Consider the following 26,513-nt stretch of genomic DNA (forward strand, 5'->3'; position numbering starts at 1 on the left):
AAAATGCTATAGTAAATATACAACACGTAGTATCAATATTCTTCGGTCTAGAGAAAGCATACAATACTACCCGGAAGCACAGCATTTTACAGGATCTACATGATTTTGGTTTGAGAGGTCGTTTACCTCATTTTATATCCCAGTTTGTAACTGACAGGCAATTTCAAGTCCGTGTTGGTAGAACCCAGTCTGACCATTATAATCGGGATCAGGGTGTCCCACAAGGCTGTATTTTGTCACACTATTCAGTATCAAGATAAATAGTCTTAGATAAATAGATAAATAGCGATTCAGTAGATGGATCGCTGTTTGAAGATGATTTCAATATATACTGAACCAAATTAAAAACTTCACAATCCTAAAATTTTAACACGTTGACCAGTTATCATTGTGGGCCCTTATTGTGTATTTAAACAGTAATGGCCACGATTTGTCTTCAGATAACACCCGTTTTTGTGCAGGTGAATCGATCAAAATCATGTGCACAGCACTATAGTGGCAAAAGTGCTTTTTCACGTGCAACTGGTCGCGTGGCCATAATACCGCACGTGTTTTTAGCCATACTTGTTAGAAGTCATTAACAAAAAAAGAAAAACACAAGAAAACAAAAGTCTTTACGGCCATTTGTCATGCCACGCCTTTCAAATGTGCAACGTGAATGTGCCATCGGCATGTTGCAGACGGGAACGTCCGTAGCTGAAGTCGCAAGGACGATGGGTTGAAGTCGACGGACTGTTTATGATTTACAGACGCGTCTACAGCAAACGGGTAACACCGCTGATCGTCCTCGGCCAGGTCGACCACGTGTGACGTCACATGCAGAGGATCGTCAGATGTCTTACCTCACCTCCGTAACCGATTTTTGACGGCTGTATCAACCAGAAATGAACTGTTTAGGGGTAGAGTGAGTGCGCAAACTGCGCACCGTCTGAGAACTGCTCACCTTCAAGCACGACGGCCATACTGCGGGCCGATTCTGACTCAATTACACAGATGTCAACGTCAATTGTGGGCACAGCGACACTTACGATGGACTCAAGTCGTCTTCAGTGATGAATCCCGATTTAATCTTCGATTTGCTGATGAGTCAACGGGAGTCAACGTCATGGACTGGACGTCACAGAATTTGCAAGATCTTGGCACCATTTTGCAGCAACAATGGCTTCGTCTTCCCAATCATGTGTTCACAAGCATCACAAAGTCCATGCGGAGGCGTTGTGTGGCAGTTGTCAACGCACATGGTGGCCATACACGCTACTGAACTTGTGTGCCATCAGATTCTCGTGCTTGGGACTTATGATTTAAACTGTTGATGTTATTACCGAATACCGTAGGTGCTTGGAACAAATTATGGTTACCACCGTTAATTAAAATCCTTCTTTGGACATTAATGATTAAAAATTACCTTCTCTGATACATTTGTCCATTGTAAATCATATATGGGATTATTTTAAAAAATGTGAAGTTTTTAATTTGACTCAGTATATCTTGTCGGGGTAAAAACATGCATGCTATTGAGAGACAACTGCAATTATGTCTGAATAAAATACATAAATGGTCGCTGGCCAATGGCTTTAAATTTTCCTAAAATAAATCTAATTGTATACATTTCTGCAGAAAATATAGACCACATAAGGACCCAGAATTGTTTCTATCTGGCACCCCCATCAAAGTAGTTGAGGAGGTCAAGTTTCTCGGACTTATTTTTGATCGTCATCAGACATTCCTACCACAATATAAGAATCTGAAAACAAAATGCTTGATAGCACTTGACTTACTGAAAGTCGTCTCAAACACTAAATGGGAAGGGGATCAGAAAACCCTTCTCCATTTATACAGATCACTTATTCGCTCAAAACTGGATTATGGTTCCATCTTTTATGGTGGAGCCTGTAAAAGTAATTTACATTAGATTCAATACATCATCAGGGTTTGAGGCTTTGTCTTGGAGCTTACCCGACATCTCCTGCTGATAGTTTATACGTGGTTTACGAACCTTCTCTCAACCAACGCCGTCTTAAACTCGCATTACAATATATTGCTAAATTACGTTCAAATCCGTCTTATCCAGCATACAGTTGTGTTTTCTCTCACATTTACGTAGAATTGTTGCAAACTAAATCCAAACTTGTTCCACCTCTTGGGATCAGACTTAAGCCCCATATCATAGCAGCTAACATAGATCTAAATAATATCGCACCATATCAGCTGCTTTCTACGCCTCCTTGGCAACTAGTCAACCCAGAGGTAGACCTAACACTTGCAAATTTCAAAAAATAAGAAACCAACCAATTAGTCTTCCAACAGGAGTATATTCAATTGAGATCCAAATTTGATTCTTACCGCTCTATTTTTATTGATGAGTCGAAAGATAGTGGCAAAACTGCTAGTGCCACAGTCGTTGGATCCAAAATTATATCTTCTAGAATACCAGATCATAGATCCATATTTACCGCTGAAGCCAATGCTATACTGGCAGCACTAGAATATATTCAACATCAAAGTAAATGAAAGCAGTTTATCATATTCTCCGATTCATTGTCATGCCTACAGGCACTAAAAAACGTCAACTCGACTCATCCACTGATTCTTGCTACTTTAGAATTATTTAATACCCTTGCAACTGGCCAATACGACATTGTCTTTTGTTGGTTACCCAGCCATGTTGGAATTGTTGGCAACACAATGGCTGATGCTGCAGCTAAAGCAGCTCTCAACACATCTGAGACACCACTTCTTCTTCCATACAGTGGCTATAAGCCTGTTATTAGATGTTACATCAGGGACCTTATGCAAAAGGAGTGGGACGCGCAAGTAGGTATAAATAAATTACATGAAATTAAACCAACTATCGGTTATACCTACTGGGGCTGTCAGTCCAGTTTTGAAGAGGTCATGATACGACGATGTCGTATTGGTCATAGCAAGTATACACATGAGCATTTATTGAAAGATGAGGATCCTCCGATGTGCATCCCTTGTGATGAAAGAATCACGGTCAAGCATGTCCTGCTTGACTGCATTGATTTTTCATCACAAGGGATAAATATTTCAAAGCATCAACTATGAAGGACCTTTTTAACAGCGTGAATTCTAATCTAATAATTTGCTTTTTAAAAGAAATATCTTTGTTACAACATTTTTGAAGATCATGTTTTGTAATTATGTAAATAGGTATGAGTAAATTTGATATCTGCGATTGTAAGTGGCTTTTCTCTCAAGGGGGTTGACGTAGCGTAACATAATTGTCCCCCTATGGGAGTATGTAAGACCACATCATTCAAAGTATGTTTATTTCTACCATAGTTTTAATCGTAGTATACGTGTAATTTTGATTGTTGGCTTAACTCTCAAACAATCACCAGTAGCCAGAGGGATGGTGTAAATCCTGCTGGAGTACCATGTAGGTAGCAGAAGTACCGTAAGTCCCCATGGTACCTAGTATGGTGACCTACCTTTGGTTGTTGGTGATCTATAGCCCATTTATATTTTGTATTGTTATGAATAGTTAAAATTTTATAATGACATGCTAGTTTTAGATATAGGCGTGATAATCTAGTTATTTTACTGTCCTTTGTCGACAGGTTTTATAGTTCAGTTTTTGTGTTTCATGAATATATAACTTGATTTAGTCACGATATGGCCGAAATATTGCCGATGTGACTATAAACCATAACTCACTCACTCACTATCATAGGATAAACATCTGAAATAGGTTCCCATTGCAATCTTTAGACTTTTGAAATGTTTACTTGAAAATATGTTTCAAGGAAAATATATATTTTTTAATCGACTTGTGTCATTTCTTTTATCATATAGTGTGATGTATTAACGTGGGACAAACAAGGAGTGAGAGTGTTGTCTACATATCTACTACTTTTGATATATAGTACAGCTTTTTACAAATGTGTGATAAAATCTTCTTACACCAATGTGACATACCATAGTATATGTGTATAAGCCCATCTCTCAGCCTCTGCTCACTCCAATATCTAAGGAACACTAAAATTTGAATTCCTGCCATTTGTAAATTAGCCCTTTCCTTAGGTTTTGTTCCATACTTGGTTGATCCATTGGGCTTACATTACAAAAGTAGGGACAAGGTAGATATGTGATCTTCTGATGACACTTTGTTTGGTAGTGCTAATGAGTACCCTCGGGAGAGGTTGAAGTAGCGTAAAATTATCGCCCCCCTTAGGGGGTAAGTAAGTTCCACGTCAATCAAGGTATTTTTATGCATACCAGAATTTTAAAAGAAGTATTTGTTATCGATGGCTAAAATGGCATACAATAGAGCGATGGTGTAAATCCTGCTGTGGAACCGAGCAGGAAGCAGACGTATTGAAGTCCCCATGGTCCCTGATATGGTGGCTTTACTTTGGTTGCTAGCGATCTATAGCCCCTTTTTATATTGTGCTGTTAACTAATTGTTTTACGTACTCTGAAACTAGTTTCAAATAAAATCTTTGATCATCTAGTTATTGTACTGTCCTTCGACAACAGGATTTTGTACAGTCTTAATACCTTTCTTATTTATGTATCATTTTGTCTCGTAACGATATGGCTGAAATACTGCCGATGTGACGTTAACGTTTAACTCACTCACTCACTTGCCTTGGAGCCGATTCATAGTCTGTATGTAACTAATCTGTGACACGTCTCTTGATCCCATATAGTGATTACAAGCCCATGATTAGATCATATGCCCGATATGTGATGCAAAAGAAATGTAATCAACTTAAACCAACTATACACATGCACAAAAGTTAAGCGCCACCATATTCATAGTATCTTGATTTCACGTGTGGGAATCAGAAATACGAAATATGATGATGTATGACTGAATTAGGCTTCCATAGTTTCATGAACCCAAATTTGTCCAGATACCACAAGGAAAGCGTGCTTTACGTGTTGCTGCAGTTCCCCTACCCTATAAATAGTGAGATTCAAGTTTCAGACACGTGGTTGCATTTTGCTCCTGTGTGAGATTCCCCTTCCAGTAGAGGTTGAAAATCAGCCATGGTGAGGAGAAAGTTAACGAACGCTGAAAGATGGCAAGTGATATGCATGAAAAATGCTGGCATGCCATTGCAAGACAAATGGGTCGTCATCACAGTGTTATCATTCGTTTGAATGTCAAACATGGTCAAACCAATGATGTCAATGACAGGCATAGGTCTGGTAGGCCAAGAAAGACCTCTAACAGAGAGGATAGACGTCTTTTCAGGATAGTCAGACGAAATCCATTTGTCACCTCAACAGATTTAAGACTGCAGTGGATTACCCATCAGAGACTCTCGACGATGACCGTAAGGCGTCGCCTCAGAGCGACTGGTTATAACGCCAGAAGACCAGTAAAACGAGAGGCACATGCGGAATCGTCTGATTTGGTGTCGTGCCCGTAGTCCATGGAACGTGGCCAACTGGAGAAGGATCCATTGGTCTGACGAGTGTCGAATGCTGCTAAGAACTGTTGGTAGTCGAATACGTGTTTGGAGGCAACGTAAGACTCCTTTTGCACCAAGGAATATCCAGAAGACATTCTTGGTCGGAAAATCAGACATCGTGATCCCCCAGTTCAAAATCTCGCTGGACTTGAAGCCGCACTTCATGAAGAATGGATCCGTTTGCCTCAGTGAAGCATTCAACGACTTGTATTTAGTATGAGGCGTAGGGTTGAAGCTGTGGTCAATGTCCGTGGATCATACACACGTTACTGACGTTTCTGTCTTGCAATAGACTCTGCACTCCCTAGGGTGTCTATGTGACACCTGATATGGTCTGCTGATATCATGACAGTTACATGACAAAAAAAGTTTTTCAATGTTTTCTTATCCTACAATTTCTGGTCTTCGGTAAAATTTCTTTCTGCTCATATTCTTTTGGAACACAAGATAAACTTGCTTTGGGACAACTTTTGCATCACATGAGGTTTACATATACGGCTTATAACAATCGTACATCTCGTTATAATAGTCATCTTTAAGTGCCAAAAGTAACAGCTCACAAATATGGTGGGTACGCTTAACTTTTGTGCATGTGTATATATGGTACCAATGTTTAATGTTAGCATTCATTTAATAAAATGTCTTTAAAAGAATTTGATTTGTATCATACATTTTGACGAATATGTTCTGAATAACATATTTATTTCAAATTGGAGGATTGGTTGGCAACTGAGATTGTCAGTGACTGTATCCTTGGTATCCAGGTAATACAAGGAGTAACTCCAACTGTAATCTGGAAAAGGAAGGTGGAAGCAGTTGGGAGAAATATGTGTGGAATGAAGGTGCTAAAGAAACCTTCTTGCACAAGCTTGAGGGTATATTAGTAGAGCATTATGATTATATCTTACAACTAGCTAATAATAATTGTAATACAGCAGTATCTTGTATAGTCAGTTATTATCAAGAAGCTGCAGAACACACCAAAAAAGTATATGGTTTAAATTCTAACTTCAGGAGAAATCAGCTGCCTCCCTGGTGGAATGATGAACTTGAATTAATTAAACGTGACAAATACAAAGCCCTGAGAGCTCACAGAGATCATGGGGAAAATTTTTCACTTTTTAGACACTTAAGATCAATGTTTAAAAATGCTTTTAGTAGAAAGAAAAACTCATTTCTTGAAGCAAAGAGAGAAAAACTGATAGCTGCAAGAGACAACCCAAAGTTGTTCTGGAAACTGCTCAAGGATAGTAAACCATTTAATGCAGTCACTCAATCAATTAATACTGAGCAATGGACTAACCATTTTATGTCTCTTCTTTTTAGGCAGGATCTTGCACTTGATAGCAGTATGTACCATATCCCTGACAATAATGATCTAACATTTAACATTCCTATTCTAGCACAAGAAATATCAAGTCAAATAAACCAGCTTGGGAATAATAAATCCCCTGGGCCTGATGGTATTGCGGCTGAATATTTAAAGTCTTCAGAGAAACAAATTACACCAATTTTAGTTATTACATTTAACAAAATCTTTGAGAGTGGTAACTTTCCAGATGTGTGGGGGAAAAGTATCATCTGCCCTCTGTTCAAGTCTGGTGATATGAATGATGCCAACAATTATAGAGGCATATCACTCATTGATACCATATGCAAAGTATTTACATCTATTCTTAATGCTAGACTACAGAGGTGGTGTGATGATAACATATCATTGACGAATCTCAAGCTGGATTTAGACCCAACTATTCCACGACAGATCATATATTTTCACTACAGGCCATTATCCAAAAGTATGCATGTAAAAAGAAAGGAAGGTTCTACTGCTTATTTGTAGATTTCTCAAAGGCTTTTGATAATGTTGATCACAATATGTTGTTACAGAGTTTGGCTGATATTGGTGTCTGCGGAAAGTTTTTGTCTATTATTACATCAATGTACAATAAACTGTGTGCCTGTGTTAGAACAGCCCTCAGATGTTTTTAATATTCATAAATAAACTTATAAATTTTATGGAAAATTATGGAGGACAAACTGTCTTTATTACTAAAGACTGCCCAGCAATATATGCACTTATGTTTGCTGATGACGCGTCATCTATTGCTGATACACCTTTAAATTTACAAAAGAAGATCAATGCCTTGGAACATTTTTGCAATACCACAGGCATGAAGGTAAACTTGAAGAAAACTAAAGTTATGGTATTCAGAAATGGCGGGCTCCTTAGACATTATGAAAAATGGAAATTTAATAGTGTATATATTGAAACCGTGTCGTTTTATAGATATTTGGGTATTGTGTTCACGCCCAAACTTGTTTGGACTAAGGTACTTAATACTCTTGCTGCACAGAGTAACAAGGCCATTATGACATTATATAGATATCAAAAGAAAGTTGGTAATATACCCTGTCAAGATTTAGTTAAGATATTTGATGCTATGATTGTGCCAATTGTCTGTTACGGCGCAGAAATATGGGGCATCTCATATTGTAAAATTATTGAAAATGTACAGAACAAATTGTGTAAATGGTTTCTAAATACAGGTAAAACAAGTATTTGTCACAAAGTGACGAAATGTCCCCAGCCTGTATATACACCATAGTACCAAATATGAAGACAATCCAGCGATTTGCCTGCTGTGACCTTGAAAATAGGGTCAAGGTCACCAAAACCGACTGGTGTCTGCGGTGTCTGTATATACACCACAGTACCAAATATGAAGACAATCCAGCGATTAGTTCTTGAGATATCGCGGCAACACCGTTTTCCAACTCCAAAAGCAGATTTGCCTGCTGTGACCTTCAAAATAGGGTCAAGGTCACCAAAACCGACTGGTGTCTGCGGTGTCTGTATATACACCATAGTTCCAAATATGAAGACAATCCAAAGATTAGTTCTTGAGATATCGCGGCAACAAACAGGTGGGACGTACGGATGGACGGTCGTGAATACTATATCCCCCGCTTCGCGCTTTCGCGCGGCGGGGGACAACAACAAACAATGCAATGGTTTTAGGAGAGTGCGGGAGAGCCCCTCTCCAGCTTGTGTATACCACAAAGGCCATCAAGTATTGGTGCAGGCTGCGTTTTGACGAGCGCAGACTGCCTCGCCAATGTTATTTAATGCTCAAATCACTGGACCATTCTGGTCGCACCACATGGGCTACTCACATTAAGAATATTTTGTATGGTTAACACAAGATGTTGGCAATGTGAAGGTATTTGTTCATCGTTTTAAGCAAAGATTATTTGATAAACTTCAACAATCATGGTGTAGTTCTATAAATAGTATATCTGATACCTTTTATTTTAAACATTTTAAATCCCTGTTGAATGTAGAAAAATATCTTAAACTCACCATACCAGTATATCTGAGAATATGTATGACTCGTTTCAGATGTAGCAAGTTTAAACTTGCAATTGACTTGGGGAGATACACAAATGTCCCATACACTGAACGATTATGTAAATATTGTATAGAAAATGGTATATCTTTTATTGAAGATGAATTTCATGTTTTACTTGTATGTGAGCGTTATTCAGCCCTAAGAAATATGTATCTTAAACAGTATACCAAGTTTCAAACTGTAACATCTTTCACTGAAATTATTTCATCAGAAAACTTTGATGTTGTATATAACACATGTTTATATCTAAATAAAGTCCAACGGCTACGAGAAACTTAAATCGAATACTTCCTTATATAGCATACGTAGTTCATGCAATCAACCATTGTCTGTATTATGGGCCTATGGCCTTCTTACTGAATAAACTGTCTGTCTGTCTGTCTGTCTGTCTGTATCCTAGAAGAGGGTTAAAGTAGGGTAAAATTATTGTCCCCCTGAGGGGATACATAAATTCAACATCATTCACGATATAGTTAACAATACCAAATTTTTAATCGTAGAATATTTGCTAATTATATTTATCGGTAAAATATGTCAAATTTCACCAGCAGCAGAAGGGGTGGTGTAAATCCTCCATGGTACTTACATGTAACATCAATCTTTGTGCATGTACTCCTGTGTTCCCCTTTCGTATTGTTGACGTAGATCTCATATTCTCCTGACTGGCTTCGGCTCACATTTTGGAGAGTGAATACACATGTGGAAGCTATTTCATGACAACCGCAGTGCACCATAGATGCCACGGGTATAGATGTCCTCATCAATGTGGTGTAAGTAGCCTTGGGAACAGACTCGCAAAGTGCAGTTATATTCACATCTTCCCCTTCTGGTACATCGATTGAGCTATTACTGGTGACGTTTAGCACGATGCCACCTGCAAAAGTTCAAAAGGTTCAACTTTGTTCATTTTTGTCATTTCCGATAACATTGACGGATGGATAAATATTAAGAAATTAAAAAGATGTATTGCACTGACAAATGAAGGATGAAACAAAAAAGGATGGTTAATGGCGACCCATGTTGTTAGTCAGTTGGCCACCATAGGAAAAGAGTCTTAGTTAAGATTTTCAGTTCCCACATTTTCCTGTACACCTAAAACGTTTTTTTATTGCACGAAGGACGTATCTGCACACAATTTCTAATGTGTAGTAAGCTTGCAAGATTGTGCATGAAATTTCAGGGGCTCTGAATAGGCCAATTTTGTTTCAGTTAAATTAAATGTCAACTGATAATAAATAATAATATTGATATAAGATGACATTTCGAAAACTAATTTCGACATCTTATGTCAAATTGAATATTAATGTTTTTATTAATTATATACATAAAATTGACTATTTAAACTACCCCATCTCTGTTATTAACCCGTTTTTGTCAGTGTCAAGTGACGTCAAGTTACGTTATCATCAGTTTGGGATTTCCAGTAAGATGTAAGTATTTTTGTATTTCTCTTTCATAACCATGTACCAATGTAGTTCAGTGATGAAAGGGTTATGTCCTGTAGAATATTTACTGCTATAACAGATTTATTTCTTGCCTTCAGTGATTTCATCAGGGCAGGTAATTCTCGAGTTATCTCATGTTTTCTATAACAAGCTTGTATTTGAATAATTCAAAGATTCAACTTTACAAATCTTATAAAATACGCTTTGTACATCAGAGTATTACGTATTATGAACCATTTAGACTCAAACATTCAATTATTCAGAGTTGCTTATGTCAGACAAGGGAGATCACTTTGCATTTTTTTGTGAGGCTCTACACCGGTGGATCATTGTTCACATGTTTAAGTTAATTATTCATATAGGGAAGCCTAGTGGTTAAAGCGTTCGCAAGTCAAGACGAAGACCCGGGTTCGATTCCCCACATGGGTACAATGTGTGAAGCCCCTTGCCGGTGTCCCCCGTCGTGATATTGCTTGAATATTGCTAAAAGTGGCGTAAAACAATACTCACTCACTCACATTTTTATCTTTATTTTCAAGTGTATGTATACAATGCCTGTATTTTGAATGCAGAATAATGCAAACATAAAATATATTGGTGAGCTGGATATAATTCAGCATAAAATTGTATGTTAATCCTTCCTTACAGATTAATCTGGGACATGATGGAAGACTGCTTCGACCCTTCTGCTGATGTGCCTTCAAAGTGTGCGAAACCTTCCATAAAATCGGCAGTTGTGTTTATTTTGTCAGACAAAACGAAAGCTGCTTCATCAAACGCTGGAAAACAAGGCATTGAAAAAGTGCCATAAATATTTGAAATACGGTCATGGCATCGATCTCCCCATGATGAAACCCTTAAATAGGAAGTATCTTGGCATTCACAAGCAAACAAAATTTAGTAAGCATTAAAAAACTCAAGCATGTTGACAAGGATTAAGCTACTACTGTGACTGATGATGATGACCCCGATATCTGGAAACCACCAACAAGAACAGAAGTTCAGAAGGTAGCCTGGACAAAATGTATCTTCTGCAAGTCTCGAAAACGTGGAAGTCTGCATCAAGTACAATCTCTGGAAGTAGCAAGACTGATACAAGACATTGCAGAACGGGATCACATGTTAAAGTGTATATTGATGAAAACGACCAAGTTGCTTATGAAGCTCACAATCACAGATCTTGTAAAGCTGAGAAGAATCTAGTTGCTGATAAACCATTAAAATAATGATGTCTACAGCACAGCTTGGACCCGATTGGTAGACATTATTGATTTCAGCTTTCAACTAGGTCATGTATTAAACTGATGCAGCAGCATGCAAACCTGACAGTTTATATACTCTGCTGAGGAAGATACTGACTGATGGTGTAGACAATAATGAACAAGATTCTCAGATTCACCAGAAAATTCTTAATGTAGGGCCGAACATTTTTTATGTTTTCCCAAAAGGAAAGAAAAACACACCAAGGCATATTGCTACAGGGCTACTAGTACACCACGTAACAAGATCAAATGCCCTTGTTAACTATCTTCATGCCAGTGGGGATAGCATTGGTTATGATATTGTTCTTCGAATAGACACATCACTAGCCAATGCAGAAATTGAACGTTTCAAAGACAATTACAATGTGTTTGTAAAGTTTGCAGGAGACAATCTCGACATGATAGAAGAGACTCTTGATGGCAAAGGAACTTTCCAGGTTACTCAGATGGCAGTATTTCAACAAGGGCAAAAGGCCCTCATAGCTAGGAGCTAGGTAATGTCTTATGTTCCGGAAGGATTTCATCATCTAGCCACTGTAGAGGTTCCTCCTAATCACGTCCTACAAAGAACACCAGGCAGCGTTCAGGGTGACATCTTCCTTGGCTCAGGACATGTAAGTCAGCGATATAGACAAAATAATATTGCTTTCATCCTCAGCAGATATCGGCATCAAGGTCGATAGTCTGTTCCTGTTTGGACTGGGTTTAATCAGACAGTATCAAAGGTCAAGTCTACTCAAACTATCACTGGATATCTGCCTATTATCCCAGCACCTGCACATGAGATGGATACCACGATGACTGTACTGCTCCGCTGCAAGGACACTGCAAGAAAACTTTATGAAACAAGTGCAGTAGTAACATTCGATCAGGCACTCTACGGAGGAGCAAAGGTCATTGTATGACTCTTGCCTGATAATTTTCTGATGAAGTTGTTCAATCGGGTAGTTTCCACATAGCCATAAACTATCTTGGAACCGTTGGTCAACATTTTGCCGATTCGGGTCTGACACGTGTGGATCGATTCTTGCGTCTTCAGTGAATGCACTGCAGAGAAGATGATGACGGGAAAGTTTTGGAACAGAGCTTGGGTACAATATACCTGATCGTCATGCTGCAGCTTGAGCATACTACACCAGAGGTATACCATGAATTTAAAGCTGGTAGTAAAAGAAGCTGAAGGATCCTTTAATCGGGTAGCAACTTACATGGCTCTAGAACAGGTAAATCGCATGTGCTCATCAGGTGGTGGCTTAGTAGGGATTACCCGAATAAAAACAGCACTCGACAGATGGATGTGGACATGCTATGATTGAACTCCTAGAAGATGTATGCTTGATGGCTGCACCACTTGCCAATCTCAAAAGGAGAAGTCACATGCCAGATTGAACAGGGATGAAGGCGATTTTGAAAATATTATGGACACACTTCGTGCTGTCAACCCAGTTAATCGGGACAGAGGTGATCTGATCCAGATATCTACAAATGATGTGATCCCAAGAGATGTATCTCAGTCACTGTTAGTTGTTGGCTTTTGTTAGAGTTCATTGACAATCGATTGGCAGATAATGCTACCATAAGTATTCATGACACAATACAAGTCTGGGCCAGACAATCAAGTGATTGATATCATGAAAATGAGGTAAAAACTTTATTTTTATCAAATTTTTCACTGAGATTTTGAATAACAGTTAAACAAAATGTTTGCCAAATTCAGATAACCGAACATATCAATTGTAATCAGACAGAATTTGGACAGGTAATGAGAGTTAAGTTTGTCAATTATGCATTTTTCCTTCAATTTATGCAATTTTGACGCCCTGAAAATTCACGCAAACACTGGCAAGCTTACTACTCATAGAATGTGTGTACACATACCCACTATACGCAACAGAAAAGGTTTAAGGTATACAGGAAAATGTGAAAACGACAATCTTGTTTTTCAGGCCTGGCCAACGGGCTATGTTTCCCTGTAATGATAGCTACATATCTCACATGATGGTGTAATGCAGCCTATCCATGTTTAACACATATGTATGTAGCCGGGTGGTGGTGCTAACTCTGAATGAGTTATAGCCACATAAGTACCACCCACTTATAACCCCCCTTAGATTCATTCTATACATATATACATACATGTTCATCTATTATCACCATCACTTCATTCTGTGTTCATTATAGGTTCATTATATGTTGTCCTTGTCTGCAGTTGAATGTCAGCCAACAAACACCAACCTGATACCCTTTTGCAGCCTCTGTAATTTCTCCAGCTTCACCTGGACTTCCCCCTATCTATTTTTAGATATGTCCACCACTTTATGTGACTGAAGCATCTTGACTTCCTTTAATATTTGTCAGATGCTACCTTTCTTTTGATTGGCCCTTTGGTCCACTTCTTTAACTTCCTTTCGCACCTGCCCTCCTCATGCATTCTGCATGAACTCTTTATGGAGGGAGGACTCTTGTTTACAGCTTCCCTCCCAACATCTACTACCAAAGAATAAATATCATCATCATCTTCAAGAACTGCCTCATGTTTTGACTAGCAGCCCAGTGGCTGGACGCATGACACCACGCCCGGCTACAAAATGGCGCCCAACGTGGGGCTGCTAGTTTCATCAGAATCATCACTTGTACAGTGAGAAGAGGCAGTTCATCATTCATGATGGAATTCAACATAGAAGAGTTCATGCAGTTTCCAAGGACATCTGATACACTTATGTGAATGAATAGTTCATTCATCATTGTTTCATGAAGTGTATGGACCTTTGAACTTTTGATTTTTTGTGTTTCACAAATTCAGGACATTGACTTTTGAGCCTGACTATCGAGACATTTGTGATCCACCTTGTATATTTCTATTTATCCTGTGATATATATTATATGTTTATCATGTTTATATTTGTTTGAAATTTATAATCCTATTGACTTTTACAGAGTATTGATTATATTATAGTACAAATTCTATTTCTACCACATTTCTATGTCTACAGTGTTTATTTAAATTATATATATATATAGTATAGATTCATTTTTCATCTCGCTGACAAGTTTATTCTGAAAAATTAATTGGAGTTCATATCTATTCAAAATTTCACCACTGATCAAAATTTCAGGTTAATATTAAGTGTAGCTGGTAATTATTTGACTTTGATTCCAAATTTATATTTGAAATTATTTAACATTTAACTTAAACAGTTCAATTTCAAAATCCAAAGTTTATTTTTTTACTTGATATATTTTCTGTCAATACTTTTGATATTTGCATTGATACCCTTCTTACTTTACCTGTGTCAGACTCTATCCTCAGTACTTCTTTTTCCATGCTGTTCCTGCTGTCTTTCCTTCCGTGTGGACATATCTCTCTTCAGCAAACCACTAACATGTTTACCATAAGTATTTTGTCTTGTCTTGTGTTGTTTCTTCATTTCATCATATACCATATCCCATTATAGGCTTCATCACTATCATCAGTCATATTAGATCTTCTGTTTGAAATATTTGAACACCATCAGTGATTAGGTCCTCAGTATTTCCATCAATTGCATATCTATTATCTCAAGTAACAGTATATCTGTGATGGGAGATATTTGTATAGTTTCCCCTCATATGTAAGTTACATATGTGACAGTGGAGCTCAGTCAGTATCTACTGTAACATTTACTTTCTGTATGTACAACTCAGTTGTTGCTGCATCTTGACTTATTTCCAGTGGTTGTCTGGTCTGTAGTACTTGCAGTTACTGCTTGTATCTGGGATGACTTTGTAGTTGTTGCCAGGTTAGTCTCACCCCGTAGCCTTTGCTTGCTGGATTATTTCATTTCCATTGGGATCATCTGGCTAGTGTTTCATTTTACCTGACCTCAGTACATGCATAAGTTGTCCTTCAGGTGACCACATCCTGATTGTTGTTTGGCTACTTGCATTGCTATTGAACTTTGCTGCTTACCTGGGGTAGTGGTTAGTTCCTCGCAGTTGTAAGTCTACCCATATCACACCACAGTCCATCTTGTATCCTTGCTTTTGTAGGAGCCCTGCACTTGGTTTTCTAAAACTTAGGAGTTTTTGCACTTTGCGATCGCCTCGGTTCATAATATTGTTGTTGGGTCCCAACGTATAGGATCCTTGTTGCCTTTTTGGAGGTTTGTCATACTTGTATTATCATACACATCATGGCTCAGTCGGACAGTGATGTTAGATCACAGGTTGATCAGGTTGTGGATTTCATCCATCAGCTTGATCCCTTAGTCCGTACTAGTTTACTCTACCGTCTAGCAGATGACACTAATCCACATCCACCTCAGACCACTTATGTAGCTGATGTTGGGTCTGGAGATACGTTGTCTCGGCCGCATGTGCCTCCACCTCCTGTGGATAGCCAAAGGGTTGTTCCCCAACCATATACACCTGGGCTACCGTCACTGCTAACACATTCACCTCTGGGGTCTCCTTTGTTGCCTGATATATGGTCACCCATGGAGCCTTCCCAGCGGACAATACCCCCACAAGACCATAGCCCTAGGATAGAATTGCCGAAATCTTTGCCTAGGCCCTGCAGGTCACTCTTTAGCTATTATCAACCCCAGGGTTCATCAACCCCTTACTCACAGCAGTCGCGTGTCATTACACGTCCGACTGGGGCACCAAATGAGGCTTGGCCCAACAGACATGTACCCAAGCCCATTCTATACCCTGGGTACACTCCAACTGCTCAGCCTAGTCAGTTCCTGGCAAATCCGCATTCCACTATGCCCATATCACACACCTCATACATGCCAATAATCAATGCACCAAGTCCCCGGTTGTCAACATTTTCAGGGGATAGGGCAAAGGGTGATGTGAAATATAGTCAGTGGTGCCTTGAAATATTGGGGTGTCGACGTGAAAATGCTCACTCTGACACCGCCATATTCAATGCCATGCGGAGAGCAGCCAAGGGTTCTGCTGCAGATCTTCTCAGTGGTTTCCCTGCTGAGGCAACCCTTGATTCTGCCTTAGAGCAGTTGGACATTGTCTTTGACAATGTGATGCCTGGCGAGACGCTCATGGAGCGCTTTTACACAGTTGTAGACTTCGTGACTTGATCTCAAAGATCGAAGTCTCAGGAATGCTCCCACCAAATGCTGCCATGACCTTGCTTCGAAGCCGTTTCTGGATGGGGTTGTCCCAGGATGCTTTGAAGCAGGCAACTCGTCATCACTTTGACTCTGGTCTCGAGTACAGCCAACTGCTGCTTGCTGTACGTCGGGTGGAGGAGGAACTGCTTACCCCTAAGGAGGCACATCAGTGTCCCGTTACCACTCCTGTACCATGTGGTCGGGAGATGGAGGATGTGCTCTCTAGGCTTAAAGACCTTGATAAGAGTCTAAAGTCTATCGGGGACAAAGTTCACTCTCTTGAGCTCAGGTCTGCTCAAGCCTGCTCAAGCCTCCTCTTACAAACCACCCACCAGGAGTCAAGGCCAAGCTCCCTTCAGAGGTGCCCAGACAAATAAACCTTTAGTAAAGCAGGTCGGTGATAAACCCCCTCCACAACAATCATCAGTTTTCTGTTTTGATTGTGGAAGGCCAGGGCTCAAAAGGGGTCACCAGCATTGCCCTGCTTTAAACTTCTAAGAGTCCCAGTTATGGAGCGGTCTGAGGACTCTAACCAAAGCGCTCAACGAAAGGTGCCTTCCAATTTAGTTGGGCACCCAAACATTGTGCATGTGAAGGTAGAGGAGCATGCCTGTGATGTTTTGATAGATACTGGTTCAATGGTCACCACTCTCTCTGAAAACTTCTACAGAGCTTACCTCCCTCACTTGCCACTCCACCAAATCAGCTCATTACTAGAGGTGCATGGAGCTGGGGAAGCCAAGCTACCCTATTTGGGGTATGTTGAGACTACGATTGCTATACCCCCTGACTTCATGGGTCAAGTAGTGGAGGTACCCGCACTCATCCTTGTGGTGCCCACTACCGACTTCACCTCTAAGGTACCTCTTATCCTGGGGACCAATGTCCTGCGTGCTGCTTGTGAAAGCAACCCTGGTGACAGGGAATCTGGGAGTTCTTCTCCTTGGACCATGGCTATTCAGTGGCTCAGTAGGCGTTGGAATGACCTGAACCGAACTGAGAATGTGCGGACAACTAAATCTATAACCATACCCCCATCTTGCAACCAGATTATAACAGGTATTTGCAGGGGTAGTGCTCCACAGATTGGTATGGAGTTTTGTGCCACACAGTCCGTTCTTCCTGGTTCACTTACCCTCGTTACTGGTGTTGTTGGGTTTCAGTCTACCCACTCAACAACACGGGTCAAGGTTGAGGTCGCTAACCCGTCCACCAAGGCTGTTACAATTCCAGCCAAAACAGTACTTTGTCATTTGGAACAAGTTGCTGTGTTGGACGGCTTATCCCCTGAGGATGGCGTCAGTAATACTGGCTCTGTACCTACCAAACTACCAAAAGAGTTATTTGAACTGGACTCTCTGGGTGATAATCACACTCCAGATGAAATAACTCAATTGCGCTCTCTACTGAATGAGTTTGACGATGTGTTTAGCAAGTCTGATATGGACATGGGACATACTGACTTGGTCACCCATCGAATAGAACTCACAGATGAGACTCCATTTAAGAAAAGACATAGACGTATTCCGCCCTCTATGTATCAAGAGGTCAAGGACCATATAAAGCAGATGTTAGATGCTAAAGTTATCCGTCCATCTGCTAGTCCATATGCCTCGCCTGTTGTCCTGGTTCGCAAACATGACTCGAGTCTGCGCTTCTGTATTGACTTTAGAAAATTGAACAGTCGCACAATTCGAGATTCATATGCTCTACCATGGATAGAGGAAACTCTTGCCTCATTTATCTCGATGACATCATTGTGTTTTCTAAGACCTTTGATGAGCATCTTGAGAGATTACGTGCAATCTTTCAAAGATTGCGCAAGAACGGGCTCAAGCTAAAGCCGTCAAAATGCCAATTCTTGCAGACCTCCGTTAAGTACCTAGGTCACGTAATCTCTGAGGAGGGTATCAAAACAGACCCTGAGAAGATTGAAGTATTGAAGACCTGGCCAATTCCACGTAATGTCGAAGATGTTCGTCGTTTTCTTGGATTCTCCGGCTACTTTAGACGTTTTGTTCCAGACTATTCTAAAGTTGCCAAGCCACTAACCAGTTTGCTTGCTGGTCATGGCGGGAGATCCAAGCGCAAGATCAAGTCAAACCAACCATTTGTATGGGGGGGATGCTCAACAGCCAGCTTTCAGGGAGCTTATTAGCAGGCTTTCTTGTGCTCCCGTTTTGGCTTTTGCTGATTTCACTCTGCCCTTTGAATTGCACATCGATGCAAGTGGGGATGGCTTGGGTGCAGTACTGTACCAATCCCAAGACAATCAAAGGCGAGTGATTGCCTATGCAAGTCGCAGTCTCAGCAAAGCCGAGCGCAATTACCCTGCTCATAAGTTAGAGTTTTTGGCTCTAAAATGGGCTGTCACCAAGAAGTTTCATGACTACTTGTATGGCAACTCATTCACTGTAAAGACTGACAATAATCCCCTCACTTATGTCCTAACTTCCGCTAAGTTGGATGCAACTGGGCATCGCTGGCTCGCAGAACTTGCTATTTATGACTTCTCCCTTGAGTATGTTCCGGGTGCAAGGAATGTTGATGCCGATGCTTTGTCCAGGTTGCCGCGTGAGTCCATGGACATTCAAAGTGTGTCTGCTCTCTGTAATGGGCAACTCATCTCATCATGTGCCGTGGAGACACTCTCCCTCAATCAGGAGGTGATGAATTGTATGTTGGCGGTCGATGGTATGGAACCTTCTGACGTTGTCGCTAGCCAACGGATGAGAACATATCAGCAAGCTGATTCCTCAATCTGTTCGATTTTGGACCTCATCCATAAGGATACGCGTCCAACCAAGGAGGCTCTTAAATCCATGGACCGGGACACTGCATCCATTCTCAGGCAGTGGGACTCACTCACTGTCAAAGATGGTCTTCTCCACAGGCAACAACTTTCAGATGGTGTAGTACCCTACTATCAATTGATTGTTCCTCAGTCTAAAAGAGATGAGGACATTACCCATCTACATGACGGCATGGGACATCTTGGTAGGGACAGGACCGTGGCTCTTCTCCGGACACGGTTTTACTGGCCGGGAATGATCACGGATGTGGAGAAAAAGATTCGCTGCTGCCAGAGGTGTATACTTCGTAAAGCTCCTAATCAAACTGAGCGTGCACCATTAGTTAGCATCCAAACCACTCAACCTATGGAGTTGGTGTGCATGGACTATCTCAGCTTGGAGCCCTCATCTGGTGGTTATGAGAATATCCTGGTCATTACGGACCATTTCACCAAATATGCTGTTGCCATTCCCACTCGCAACCAAACGGCACGTACTACAGCCAAAGTACTGTTTGATCACTTCATTGTTCACTATGGCATTCCAGAGAAGTTGCACTCTGATCAAGGCCGGAACTTTGAGAGTGATATCATCAAACAGCTGTGCAGCATATTGGGTATTCTCAAAACGCGGACCACTCCGTATCATCCAATGGGTAATGGTCTATGTGAGCGGTTTAATCGGACGCTCTTAGGGATGCTCGGCACTCTGGAGGAGCAGCAAAAGGCAAAGTGGAAAGATCACCTTTCTCACTTAGTTGATGCCTATAACTGTTCCCTCCATGAGTCAACGGGGTTCACTCCCTACTTCCTCATGTTTGGCAGACAACCTAGGCTGCCTGTTGACGCTGCTTTTGGTACATCACTGGCCAATATTTCATCACCAGCTTATACGCAGTTTGCTGCTGATCTAGAGCGCAAATTACACACTGCATATGAGCTTGCAGCTGCAAACCTTGAAAGGGCTCGGGCTAAACAATGCAAAGCCTATAATCTTAAGGCACGCGGAGCCACAATCAAGGTTGGTGACGTTGTATTGGTGCGTAACGTCAACATACGTGGGAAGCAAAAACTGGCTAACCGGTGAGAAGAGGAGTATTACGTGGTTGTTTCTCAACTTCATGCCGACATTCCTGTGTTTAAAGTTCATAAGGAAGGAACCAGAGAATGTCGTGTACTCCACCGTAATCTACTCCTTCCCATTGGTACGAATGGTCAGCCCATACCCAGGCCACGGCGCACACCATCGACATCGACGACGACGACTACTACTTCAACACCATCTTCTGGCGACCTTAAGGACACAAGTACTGACACAACACTTGAGATCTCAACAACCAACATGGATATTGAGAGTTCTCCTTCTCCAGTGTCGGTATCATCCCCAGTGTCAGCACTGCCACCAATCAGCCCGCCATTTGCAAGTGTGTCACCAGTAGTTTCACCAGTAGTTTCACCAGTAGTTTCACCATCCACACCAGCACCAACTGCACCAACCAGTTCTATCCCTGGCTCAGGATCGTCAACTCCACAGCCACCACCTCGGCGAGTTGGACGAACCCGAACAAAGCCAAAGTGGATGACAGATGGGCAGTTTGTTGTAAAACAAAGTGTCTGGGTGTGAGGATGTAATTATACATTGCCGCTATTTAATGGCGAGGTCGCCATTTCCCAAAGTGGGGGTGTATGTAGCCGGGTGGTGGTGCTAACTCTGAATGAGTTATAGCCACATATGTACCACCCACTTATAACCCCCCTTAGATTCATTCTATACATATATACATACATGTTCATCTATTATCACCATCACTTCATTCTGTGTTCATTATAGGTTCATTATATGTTGTCCTTGTCTGCAGTTGAATGTCAGCCAACTAACACCAACCTGATACCCTTTTGCAGCCTCTGTAATTTCTCCAGCTTCACCTGGACTTCCCCCTATCTATTTTTAGATATGTCCACCACTTTATGTGACTGAAGCATCTTGACTTCCTTTAATATTTGTCAGATGCTACCTTTCTTTTGATTGGCCCTTTGGTCCACTTCTGTAACTTCCTTTCGCACCTGCCCTCCTTATGCATTCTGCATGAACTCTTTATGGAGGGAGGACTCTTGTTTACAGCTTCCCTCCCACCATCTACTACCAAAGAATAAATATCATCATCATCTTCAAGAACTGCCTCATGTTTTGACTAGCAGCCCAGTGGCTGGACGCATGACACCACGCCCGGCTACATGTACATCAAACATGAAAGATGGACACATTTTTTGGTATGGAGATGAAGGCAAATGTTAGTTCAGACACTTGTGTATTGTTCTGAATAATGTTCCCCTAAAGATGCCATTTCCCAAAAACAGTGCGCCCAATGGAGAGAAAGTATTTCAAGGGAAAGAGAAAATGTCTAACTTGCATCAGTGTGTTTCACCAAGCTCCTGAAACCAGTGTTATGTTTTAGGAGAAATGACCTCTGAGCCTGATATCTGACCTGATATTGGTAGCACTGGGCATCCACCTGTTTCAAATGCTGGGGATTTCTGGTATATGAACAAACAAAATTCTAATGTGTGAGAGGGATAGTGATAAGGCTGTTTTCTTGTTCAGTTTCCATCCGAAAGAAATAACCAATAGAAATATGGACTCGAGTTAGTTTAGGAACTCTCAGAGTGCTGGCGATTAAGTGCCTCACTCTGTGAGTGTGGGTTCGAATCACGGATGGGATTCAACCCCAAAAAGTACTCGAATTTTTAGTTTACCAAGAAACACTTGGAACACTTATCTTTGTTCCAATACTTTGTATGAACATTTATATTTCATATATTTTTAGATATTTTTACTTACGTGAACAGTATCTACTTAGGCACAAAAGACAAATGAATAAACAACTGACTTTTTTCAAACCTTCAAAAACAAAGATTGTGAATACAAAGGTTAATCGCAGAAAATTCCCATGGAAATTAAGTGAAACAGGAAAAAGGGATTCTAAGGTTTGACTTTACCTGAACCTATAGAAACCTTAAAAAGTACAGATGATGTAAACGCTGACAGAAATGGATTGATTGAAACGTACTTACGTTCTATACCCTGCGCACTTGCAGCTGTAAAGACAAAGACAATTAATCCATTTGTTTTCAATTATATAAAGTTGTATGTTTTAACAAATCTCGCACATGGTCATTTTTTTTAGAGGATCAGATAACAAGCTAGCCATATAATGGCTTTGCCTGCCAATACGGGGAAGTCTAGTGTACAGTTCGTTAAGAATGTTTACTTTATAAAAACAGATTTTCGTGATGAATTATTTAAATGTATCATCCAGCATCAAGTACCATTTTATGCCAACCTTATTAAGGCTCAAAGTCACAAAGCTTGTAATTGATCATGTTGATGTCAGAATTTATATTTATCATTGGATCAACACCAGATGTTGCACCACTTCCTGTTCTTCATTGCAGTTCAAAAGTTGAGTGGTTTGGTGATTAGATTTATGATGTCATCCAAAGTCTGCTATGATACTACAGGTTGCAATACTTCCAAACTTTCAATAAGTGCGAAAATCTCTCTTGGAGGCTCTTACATGGGATGGCATAGCCTTGGTTTTCACGAAGTCATAACATTCGTAAGCAATATTTTAGCCATATGTTAATGAGAAAAAGTTTATCTTTTTTAAAAACCTGCCAAACAAGAGTCATCAGGAGATTATTTAATGTCAATCACTGGGTTGTCTGGTCCAGACACGATTTTTTACAGACCGCCGTCATATAGCTGGAATATTGCTGAGCGCGGCGTTAAACAACAAACAAATCAAGAAATTCAGTGTCATGAAAGTACTTGAAACAAAGGGAGGTGAGGTGATACTGAAGGCAGAGAGAAAACGTTTTGCATAAATGATCCTGATTGTTCTGCTAACCTATTCTGACACCGTATACGGCAACTAAAGACACCATAACGAATTAATTGTGCCGAAAACTTTACACTTGTATAAGGGTAACGCTATTTTTCAGGGCATTATGATTTGCAGAAGCTCGAGGTCTTCCATTAACTGCCAGACGAAGGACCGAGCCCTCCGTTGTGGGCTTTTTCTCTCTATTGTGTTTATCAATAAAGTCACGAACGTTGTTCCTTTAAAAAATAATGTTTTTGAAGATCACAGTTCATGATATTAAAACACACAACAGTGTCGAATAACAAATTTCTGTACCAGAATTGTCATGTGAAATATGTGAGGTGGATGTCGGAAAATCCAAAATGGCTGTTACTGATGGTATGCGGTCTCATTTGGGGTTAGTAGTTCTGCTCTCTGATTGGTCAATCTCACTTTGAGGCATAATGATCGGTTAGGCATAGTCAGCAATGCAATCAAACTTTACAAAGTCACAATTCTCTTCAGTATCACAATCGGATACAATGTCTACAGTGGCAACAGACTGCGTAGGTACATTGTCATTTCTTTCGTGATATTTTTTAGTCATATTGAACTGGAAAAAAATGTCTTATAACGACGGCCTGGTGTTTGTACAATAACGTTTGTACCTTGATACCTAGCACGTAATGGTTGACCAGGGATTGGTTATAACACTAAATAGAGAACTGAAATTTCTCTCTTGAGACTTAAGTCATGATATACTTTCATTTTGTCCAGGTATTCCTTAAAGACATCTCCAGCAACTTCACAGGATTTAGAAATCCATGTCCGAAATGATGAAACATACTCCAGCAAACTGATTTCAGGCCTACCATGAAGCCAATTCTCCTTTAATTGCTTTAACCCTCTTGGTGCCACGGGACTATATATGTTCCTCACTTTTCACGCCCGCATAATGCCAAGGGACCATATATGGTCCCGAGAAAATGCCCTTTTTAAAACGTGAATTTAGATATCAAACACTGAGTGCACAAAGTCAAAATTATAACCATCATCACCCCAATCATCTTAGCTTTAACATCGTGCAACTCATACGGTATACAATGCGACGGATTACGAAATATGGAGAGATTAGTAAAGTGGCTACCGCGCTTCTCGGCCTTTCTCTGCCATGTTTGAACACCAAGCGAATGACTGAGAATTTTAATTATGCACCCATGTCACATACACGTAAATATTTTCAGACAAAATCCTTGTTTATAAGAAATAATATGACCAGAGTGGTCAGAAAGGCATGTCTCTCACAACTGTATACTTATTCACATAAATGTACTACACAAAATTATTATGGGAACACCAAAATATTCTGTTATAAAAAGGAACATTTAATGATATGTGATCGTATCATTACAATTGTGCATTAGCAGATTATCAAGCTTCAAAACAATAACATTTAGAGGTAGGTGTCATTGAAAAGCACACGCGAACAAGTCGAATAAGAAATTGGGGGTCAAAAATTGGAAATCACAATGTCAACAGAGAGTGTGTCCTCCACGTTGATTGATGCATTCGGTGCATCTTCGCCTCATGGATCTTGCAAGGGTACGAAGGGTAGCCTGTGGAATCGGCTGCCATTCCATTTGGAGCCACTGAACCTGAAGAGCTGGTGCAACTCCATGATTGTCCCTGACACGTCGTTCGAGAACATCCCAAAGATGCTCAATTGGAGCTGGCCACTGCATCACAGTCACATTGTTCTGTTGCAGGAAGTCTCTAACGACTCTGGCCCGATCTGGTCTGGCATTGTCATCTTGCAGGATTGCTCCTGGACCAGTGTTGTTCAACTGTGGTAGGACAAGAGGGCGCAAAATCTCGTCACGATACCTCACTCCATTCAAATTGCCTTGAACAAGATAGAGAGGTGTTCGGTGATGCAAACTGAAGCCTCCCCATACCATCACAGAGCCACCGCAAAACCGGTTTCTTTCTCGTACAGTGGCATCATCATAACGTTCTGCAGGACGTCTCATTACCCTTACCCTTCCATCATTATGCTCAAGACAGAAACGGGACTCGTCAATGAAGAGAACTCTGGACCATTGTTGATTATCCCATCTCAAATGTGTCCTGGCCCAGGCAAGTCTTGCAGCTCGCTGATGAGGACGAAGATGAGGACGTACAGCTGGACGACGTGACCTTAAATGAGCAGCTCTGAGGCGGTTCCTGATGGTCGATACGCTTACGTTGGTGTGTTTTGCTTGTCAGAGTTGCAGTCTCAAAGCACTGGCTGTTGTGAACCGGTTCCGAAGCAAGCACAACGTATCGGTCATCTGCCCTAGATGTTACTCTGGGTCTACCAGAACGCGGTCTGTCCTGCACTCTCCCTGTTGTCTGGAACCGTTTCCTCAGTCTGTGAATGACAGACGGTGACATTTGAAGACGACGTCAACATTCCTTATGGATGCACCATCCTGTAGCCACGCTATGGCCCTACTCCTGTAGTGAATGCTTAACGGTCTTCGCTGGGGCATGTTTAAGGAAATGTGTAACTTCACAGTGTCTGAAGCTTCTTTATAAAGAAAAGTTGCCACCAACTGCATGGGAATTCTGACTTTCACATGCACTAGGTTGTTGTGTTTTGGCGTTTGAATCTGACATGGCGAGGGAGTCTTTCTGCACCCAAGTTTTTAATCAATTTGTTGCACAAAAAGTTGCATTTACTGAAGTTCATAAATGACCAAGCCACGTTAAGTTTTATACATGGCTATGAAATTTAGGGGTGTTCCCATAATTATTGTGTGTAGAATAAATTTCTGTTCATTCCTTTACGAACAAGTTTATTTACACGTTTTGTATATATTTATCGACTATCGGTAATGGCGGACTGGTCAGTACACATGAGAAAACGACAGTGTATATTTCCATTACATTTATGACGTTCATTGAATGAAATTATAACCATCATCACTCTAATCATCTCAGCGTTAATATCGTGTAACACTTATTTTATGCAGAGCTACGGATTGCGAAATATAGCGAGATTAGTAAAGTGGTAACCGCGCTTCTCGATCTTTTTCTGCCATGTTGAACTTCATGCGAATGAAGGCAATTTTTTATTATGCACCCATGTCACATACACGTTACTATTATTATATCAGACAGACAATTTGAAAAAGAA

At 40.6% G+C, this 26,513-nt stretch overlaps 1 protein-coding gene across 1 annotated transcript in view; it reads right to left on the bottom strand.

Annotated features, from left to right (window-relative positions):
• LOC139470055 (titin-like) overlaps window positions 1-26,513 on the bottom strand; it is a 181,032-nt gene that overhangs the window by 126,414 nt on the left and 28,105 nt on the right. The window contains exons 4-5 of the mRNA XM_071252343.1: window positions 22,545-22,568; window positions 9,444-9,731 (exon numbers count right to left, since the gene is read on the bottom strand). Coding sequence (XP_071108444.1) covers window positions 9,444-9,731; window positions 22,545-22,568 — 312 coding nt within the window. The remainder of the gene's footprint in view (window positions 1-9,443; window positions 9,732-22,544; window positions 22,569-26,513) is intronic.

This window comes from Haliotis cracherodii, unplaced genomic scaffold, assembly GCF_022045235.1.
Source record: "Haliotis cracherodii isolate W230 unplaced genomic scaffold, xgHalCrac1.p SCAF_20, whole genome shotgun sequence".
Classification (NCBI taxonomy): Eukaryota; Metazoa; Mollusca; class Gastropoda; order Lepetellida; family Haliotidae; genus Haliotis; species Haliotis cracherodii.